The sequence below is a fragment of the Hordeum vulgare genome, chromosome 1H, assembly GCF_904849725.1.
Source record: "Hordeum vulgare subsp. vulgare chromosome 1H, MorexV3_pseudomolecules_assembly, whole genome shotgun sequence".
Lineage (NCBI taxonomy): Eukaryota > Viridiplantae > Streptophyta > Magnoliopsida > Poales > Poaceae > Hordeum > Hordeum vulgare.
Genome location: NC_058518.1, coordinates 463,025,390 through 463,033,741, shown reverse-complemented (window position 1 = coordinate 463,033,741; position 8,352 = coordinate 463,025,390). Strand labels below are relative to the sequence as shown.

Genomic DNA, 8,352 nt, shown 5'->3' with positions numbered 1-8,352 from the left:
CTGCCAAGCAGAAGTACACGACCGCTATGAGGATGCTTGCAGTTGGTACTGTGGCTGATGCCGTTGGTGAGATGGACACGATGGGGGAGAGCACATGCCTGAAAACTACTGTCTAGTTTGCCCGTGCTATGGTGGAGGTGTTTGGAGCAGAGTATCTGAGACAGCCAAATGCACATGACACAAAAGAAGTTGTTGGCAATTGGAGATGCCAGAGGGTTTTCAGGAATGCTCAGATCAATCAATTGCATGCATTGGCAATGGAAAAGCTACCCAAAGGTTTGCATGAAATGTACCAAGGTCACACAAAAGAGGCCACCATTATACTAGAGGCGGTGACATCACATGACTTATGGATTTGGCATGCTCTCTTTGGAATGCCAGGTTCTCTCAACGACAACAACGTGCTTCAACGATCTCCGGTGTTCAGGAGGCTTTGCAACGAGGAATCACCTCCGTGCAACTACACCGTCAATGGCCGAGACTACACCATGGGATACTATCTTGTCGATGGCATATATCCTTAGTGGACCGCATTTGTGAAGATCATATCCGAACCACATGGCAGAAAACAAAAGCAATTCGCAACAATGCAGGAATCAGGTTGGAAGGATGTGGAGAGGGCTTTTGGAGTGTTGCAAGTGCATTGGGGGATTGTTCGTGGGGCTGCAATGATGTGGGAATAACAAACTTTGTGGCAGGTGATGACATGTTGTGTTATTTTGCACAATATGATCGTCGAGGATGAGGGCGATGGTGTAGCCCAAACCAACGATTTTGAAATACGTGGAGTACAAGTTGAAATCCCCGAAGATAAAGATGAGTGCAACTTATGAATTTTCTGCACATGCATCAAAATCTCTGAGATTATCACGTGCACACGCAACTACTCAATGATCTGATGGACCATATGTGGACTCATAATGAAAATTAAAGAGCAGATGATTGATTGTGCACTTCAAATAAAATTGATGTAAACCCTTTTTTATGTTTGGTATCAACATTTATTTTATGTGCGACATTTATTATCGAATGATCTATATGTATGATTTTGTATGAATTTGAGAGTCCGGATATAAGGTATATGAATGCACGGAGTGAAATATGAGGGACCGTTCGAATACGTTCGGAAACGTGTCCAGACAACTCCACGAATGTTTGAGGGCCGGATTTGAGGGGTCGAACTGCACATGCTCTTAGTCGAGATAAGAACGAGTGAGATGATGCTCTACGTCAGAACTGCCGTGCCTCCTTCACGGCAGCGAGCCGCCTACAGACCTACACGCATGCAGGCACGGGCTGCAGACCCTACGTCACTGCTTTGCTATCTTCACTCCCCGCCGCATCATCGTTTGATTCCTGGCAAACCAAGCCTTGTCTGACTGAGCATCATCCATTTCTTGGGAAACAAGATGGATCCATCCATCCATCCATCCTCGGAGGAGTCAAGAGCGTCGAACGCTGATTAGTTAATCCCACCGTCTTTATCAGATGCTGGCGCATCGCCTTCTAGATGAATTGCCCTATGCAAAAAGGGTATCTCGCTTCCCTTCCTTTCCCTTCATTCACAAACATCAACAGTTGGACTCCTGGCCCGCCACGTTTCAGCTCGCGTCGCCTCTCGTGTCTCAAAAAGGTAAGAAATGGTCTAGTCCCAAGTCACAATCACAAAGAAGCTGATATTTATGTTCTAGAGTACGTAGTACATATAATTGGAGCACTATCTTGTCACACATACGGTAAACAGAAGCAGAAACAGAAACTAATCCCGTCTGCAGTATCAGAACAAGAAGGTAGTTCGTCACTGGGAAACGAACAATTCTTTCTGTTGTCATCAACCATCAGAAACAAGTTCGTCCACATCCTGAATCCGGTCGACCAGGGCCGCCACGCCACGCCAGCCTCTCCGAACGTGTCGGTGACGGCCGGGCCCGGCCCGGCCCGGACCCAGCCGGTAAACTCGATCTTATCCGGCGGAAGCGCCCACGCCCACGCCCGCGGCAATCCCGTGAGCGCGTCGTTGGTCGAAACCGCAGCCGCATCTCGTTTTTCTCCTCCTCGTCTCGCCCCGGTAAAAAAAAAAGCCTCCCCCTTCCTCTCCTCTCCTCCCACCCTCGCCGCCGCGGCTCCCCCCTCCGCCTCCCCCTCCGCCTCCACTCCACGGCTCCAGCTCCCCCACACACGACGCACGCAGGCGGAACGAGAGGAAGGGAAGGAGGACGCGTCTCGCGCGGCGCCCGCCCGGATCCCGGCCGCTCCTCCCGTCCCATGCGCACGGCGCCGTCGTGGTGCTAGCAGCGATGAGCCTCGCCTCCCTCGCCCGCGCCGCCACCCGGTCCGCGCGCTCCTCCCGCCCGCGCCAGGCAAGCCCCCCCGCCCCCCGCACGCCGTCTCCCCCTCTCTCGCATGGTGGGCCAGGCTCATGGCCGTCTGACTTTTTTTTTTTCCGTGATGTTCGTTAGGGTTTCTCGCTCGGCGGGCTCCGGGCGCCGCCCTCGCCGCCACTCCCGCCGGCCCACGGCGGGGATGCCGGGCCGCTGGGGCTCGTGCGCGGGTACCTGACTGCGTCGCTGGGAAGCCCTGCCACGGTCAAGACCTCGGATTGGAGGTACCTCCTCGCCAGCCCGCAGTTCCGCAGGCTCTTCTGCAGCGGCTCTAAGAAGAGTGAGTGTTGTTGTGCCTTATTTTTGGATCAGTCAGGGTCGGCTGTCTCCTGGCTCTGAGAGATTTGTGTCCCCTTTTGTGCTTTCAGATTACGAGAATTACTACCCCAAGGGGAAGAAGGAGGCGCCCAAAGGGGATGGGAGCAACAAGGATTCCAAGCGTAAGTCGCCGCCTTTCTCATGCGCGAATCTTGTCCGTGTAGAGAAGTTTGTGTTGAGCCCAGTGGATTATTCACTTTGGGCACGCTAGTATCAAGTTGGGCATAGTTGCCAACAAGATGGGCAGCTATCTACATGATGATTTCTTTGCTCTATGAGCGCCGGTCAGTTGATGTAACAACCAAATAATACTCCGATGGTTGTTTAACTTGTTAAGTTCCAAGTGCTGCCAATTTCAAGTGTGATGAAATTGCAATTCTGTGATATGCAGACGAATCCGGTACAGATGGTCAATGGAATTTCCAGGATGGTACTTTCAAGCAGCTGCAGAACTTTCTGGGACCTCTATTGCTTTTAGGCTTAATGTTTTCATCCTTGTCTTCAAGCTCATCAGACCAGAAGGAGGTAGTTTTCATCCCCTTTCTGGCAAACTGGCCATCGACTATTTTTAACTTGTCTACCAATATGTTTACTCTGGCACAAGGAATTCTGCAAGTTCTTTGTTCTCTTGTCAAATACCATTTACTTTTTTGTTGAACCCCTTAATCATTGCTATGTGTTGAGAACCCCAGGAATACAGAGATTTTTTCGCTACCATAGGACTATGCAATGCAAGCTGTATGTACCCTGTCACCTCCAATAAAAAATGGAGATTAGTTCAGCATTATTATTAACTAATAATGTGACAAGCAGCAGCAGACAGTAGGACCGTATTTCTCACCATGAGGTCTTCTCATGGGTTCGACAAATGGCAGAGAAAATACCCACCCTTTCTCTTTAGATGTCGAGTAACGCGTGCCTACATCATAAAACAGATAACAGACTGTGATCACTATGCAATATATAAGGTGTCATGTTTGCAAAAAATGTCCTTTGAGATGATATGCTATTTTGTAAAATAGATGACGTTTGATTCTATAGCCCATTGAGAAGTTGTTCTCATTAACTAATTCTTGCTTGTATGCATGTTTACCTGGTGTGGCGTTTTGTTCACGTGTGCCCTGTATTTGTATTTTTCTAACCTTTGAATGCAAATGCAAGCTTCAGAACCACTCCCTCTGTACGGAAATACTTGTCGGAGAAATGGATAAAAAAATACGTCTAGATACATCCATTTCTCCGACAAGTATTTCTGGACGGAGGGAGTATGAGTTTTTGTTTCTATTAATTGTAAATTTGACATTATTTTTTGGTTTTCATATTTGTTCACTTTGAATGTATGGATATTGCATAATCTTTAGTTTATCGGTTATGAAAAGATTTTGTGCTTGTAATTTCTGCAGATAAGCTTCCAAGAATTCAAGAACAAGTTACTGGAACCTGGCCTGGTTGATCGTATTGTTGTTTCAAACAAATCAGTGGCGAAGGTCTATGTCAGGACTTCACCACAGGCGAACGGCCAAAGCCAAAGTACTGATACACATATTACGACCGTTGATGTTCCAGGCAGACAGGCTCCCAGCAAATACAAATATTTCTTCAATATTGGAAGTGTTGAGTCGTTTGAAGAAAAGTTAGAGGAAGCCCAGGAAAATTTGGGTATAGATTCACATGATTATGTTCCAGTAACTTATGTTGCTGAAGTAAATTGGTTCCAAGAAGCGATGCGATTCGCCCCAACAGCGTTCCTTGTTGGACTACTATATTTTATGGGGAAAAGGATGCAGAGTGGATTTAATATTGGAGGTGGTCCTGGAAAGGGTAGCCGTGGTATCTTTAACATTGGAAAAGCAACAGTAACAAAGATGGACAAAAATTCCAAAAATAAGGTTAGTTCTTGCTTGTAAAATATCATTCTCTTTACCGTTCCTTTTGGTACCATACTCCAAAGAAGAGGCAATCAAAATATCTACGTCTAATGAAAAGTAATTATGGAGCTCCAAACAGTCTCCATTGTTTAGATTTGCAGTAGCATTAGCTTTTAGTCTACACAATATTGGTTGTATCTCTCTGACAACTCTTTTGTTGGTGCAGGTGTTTTTTAAGGATGTAGCTGGCTGTGATGAAGCTAAACAAGAAATAATGGAGTTTGTGCATTTCCTTAAAAATCCCAAGAAGTACGAAGAGTTGGGAGCTAAGATACCCAAAGGTGCTCTGCTTGTAGGTCCTCCTGGAACTGGAAAGACACTACTTGCTAAAGCTACAGCAGGAGAGTCTGGTGTGCCCTTCATGTCCATCTCTGGTTCCGATTTCATGGAAATGTTTGTAGGTGTTGGACCATCCAGGGTAAGAAACTTATTCCAAGAAGCTCGCCAGTGTGCACCCAGTATCGTATTTATTGATGAGATCGATGCAATCGGTCGCGCGAGAGGCCGTGGAGGGTTTTCTGGTTCAAATGATGAGCGAGAAAGTACTTTGAACCAGCTGCTTGTAGAAATGGATGGATTTGGTACAACTGCCGGTGTTGTTGTTCTTGCTGGTACAAATAGACCTGACATCCTTGACAAGGCACTGCTAAGGCCTGGAAGATTTGATCGCCAGATAACAATTGACAAACCAGATATAAAGGGCCGTGATCAGATATTCCGCATATATCTTACGAAACTTAAATTGGACAATGAACCAACATACTTTTCGCAAAGGCTAGCTGCTTTGACGCCTGGGTTTGCTGGAGCTGACATTGCCAATGTTTGTAATGAAGCTGCTTTGATTGCTGCAAGAACCGATGAAACTCAGATTACAATGCAGCATTTCGAGTCTGCAATTGATAGGATTATTGGTGGTTTAGAGAAGAAAAACAAGGTAATGTGATCATATGCTATTTTAATCTTTTCTGAGCAGAGGGACAACAGTTCATATTCCATTGCAACCAATGAAACCAAAATCATAGGGTAAAATTTGCCAATTTATTACTCGTAATAGTATTACTGTTGCAAACTGAGAGGCAACGTAAGAAAGTTGATACATGCCTGATTTACACATTTTCTTGTGGAGAAAATTGGCACATTACTGTCACTTTGTATAGGATGCTTTCATGTGAGGAGATAGGATGTTTTTTTTTATAGTTTATATTGACTGGGCACAATAGCAATGAAGTTCTTGGTGCGCTGAGAACATGGAAAAAAAATTGTAGCTCGATTTATAGCGAACTTCAACTAAGTGCTGTGGAAATATGAGAAGACCATCTTTTGTGTCGGTACGCATAAGTAAATGTTTTAGAAGTTGAATTAAATAAACAAGGGCAAGAGAGGCATGAACCTACAGTTATACATGTTGTAGCTTGACTTCTAGCGGATGTCAACTAAGTGCTCTGGAAATACGAGAGACCTAAATAAATGTTTTAGAGGTTGAATTAAATAAACAAGGGCAAGAGAGGCACGGACCTACAGTTCTACATGCACTGGCATGCCTCTTATACTCCATTTTGCGACAAAGCTGGATGACTAACTTATTAATATGGGGATTGTCTGCAGTATACTTTCCATGGGAGTGCCGTAGCTATTACTGTTTATTCACTTTCAAGTTTTGGTCTAACTTAGGAGTTCTCTTTTATATTATTACACCATGCAACTTGTTTTATACAGATATTAGTTATATACTTTATGTTTCCTTAGATGTTGATTCTGGCGTCTATATATCACTTGATTGCAGGTAATTAGCAAACTGGAGCGCCGTACAGTTGCCTACCATGAAGCTGGGCATGCTGTTGCTGGATGGTTTCTAGAACATGCAGAGCCTCTTCTGAAAGTTACAATTGTTCCCCGTGGAACAGCTGCTTTAGGCTTTGCACAGTATGTGCCAAATGAGAATCTTTTAATGACAAAGGAGCAGCTTTTTGATATGACATGCATGACGTTAGGTGGCCGAGCTGCGGAGGAGGTATGCCCTTCACTACATATTTTTAGTGATGGAGTTTTATGTTAAATATCTTAGATTCGTGGACGTCTCTCGATTTCCATGTACTACAATTTAGCTCCATTGAATAGTTCAAGTGAATATGTTGGTTTTTAGTAGAATGAATACAGGGTCATTTTGCCTTCCAAAAAAGAAGTTACCGTGTGAGTGTTGCATCTGCCAAGATCAGAAGACAATAATTTTAGTTGTTAGGTTAATCATTGACCGCTTTCATTATGGTGAATCTGTGAACATGAACATGATGTTACTACCACAATTTGGTGGGCCTACGTAAATCAGTATTGCATTTATCTACTTGCATTGGCAGCATTAGTCAAGTTGGTTGCCACCAGTGTCTAGGCTTCTTTTTAAATATGGATATGTAACCTATGGTTGCTGCATCAAACACATGTTTATATGCCATAATAAATATCCCCTGTATCAAGCCAAGCCTTGTGTAGTGTTGTATTTTTATTCACTTGTACATACCATGGTTGGCTGCTAATAGAAATGCTGTATTTGTGCTTTCTTTCAGGTTTTGATCGGAAGAATCTCGACTGGTGCTCAGAATGATCTGGAGAAAGTCACAAAAATGACATACGCGCAAGTTGCTGTGTATGGCTTCAGCGATAAGGTTGGTCTTCTATCTTTCCCTCAGAGGGAGGATGGCTTTGAAATGAACAAGCCTTACAGCAACCAAACTGCATCCATCATCGATACTGAGGTGAGGGAATGGGTTGCCAAGGCCTACAAAAGAACAGTTGACCTGTTAACGGAGAAGAAGGAACAAGTAGCTCTTATCGCGGAGTTGCTGCTCGAGAAGGAGGTCCTCCACCAGGACGATCTGACCAGGGTATTAGGAGACCGCCCCTTCAAGGCAGCCGAGCTAACAAACTATGACCTCTTCAAGCAGGGGTTCCAGGACGAAGAGGGCAAGACCGCAGAGCCCACCAAGGACACCGAGGTGCCTGATGACGATGGATCGGCTGTGCTCCCCAACGTCGTCGTGCCGACGTAGAAATCCAGCACGACGTCTACACAGCTGTACATGGCATGCTCATCATCCGATAGATTCTGGTTTTGTTGTTGCAGCATAAGAAGTAAAAACTGTATAAATCAGCGCCCTCGTCTAAATCAGTCATGCCAGTTTTATTTATTAGCTGGAAGGGATGCACTAGGCTTTCCGCAGCTGGCCTGGCCCTGTTGTTCAGTACGATGAGCTGCTGGTCGTGGTTCATGCTCTGAGCTTGTATTGGCGTCACCAAACGTTTTTGACGAATCCTGTATTTCTCCTGATTTTACTAAAAAGAAAGTTTTCGTCCACCGACGAGACGGCCCTGTGACGTGCTACCTTGTTTAGTTATAAATAAACCAGTTGGATCCTTCGTAAATAAAATTTACTTCCCTGTTCCTAAATATATGTAGTTTTAAAGACTACGGGGCCGTCCAGAATCCCACCAGCTCTGAAGAGCTGCGGGACCAGGACTCTGCAAATTTTCAATTATAACTCCACCAGCTCGGAAGTGGAGCTGTGGAGAGGAGTACATCTGAACAGGGTCTGCATATAGATATATATAGACATTTTAGAGTATAGATTTACTTATTTTGCTTTATATGTAGCTTATAGTAAAATCTTATTAAAACTTATATCTAGGAATGAATGGAGTACATCCTATAAGGTTTTACTTGTCTTGAGCCG

General features: G+C 44.8%; 1 protein-coding gene across 1 annotated transcript; it reads left to right on the top strand.

The window, feature by feature from the left end:
- The first annotated feature begins 2,458 nt into the window (after positions 1 to 2,458).
- Positions 2,459 to 7,980, top strand: LOC123445534 (ATP-dependent zinc metalloprotease FTSH 8, mitochondrial). The gene is made up of 7 exons (XM_045122526.1): positions 2,459 to 2,661; positions 2,750 to 2,821; positions 3,091 to 3,224; positions 4,103 to 4,588; positions 4,794 to 5,561; positions 6,411 to 6,638; positions 7,189 to 7,980. The coding sequence occupies exons 3-7, from the start codon at positions 3,183 to 3,185 to the stop codon at positions 7,669 to 7,671; spliced, it is 2,007 nt and encodes a 668-aa protein (XP_044978461.1). The 5' UTR covers positions 2,459 to 2,661; positions 2,750 to 2,821; positions 3,091 to 3,182; the 3' UTR covers positions 7,672 to 7,980.
- The last annotated feature ends 372 nt before the right edge of the window (positions 7,981 to 8,352 follow it).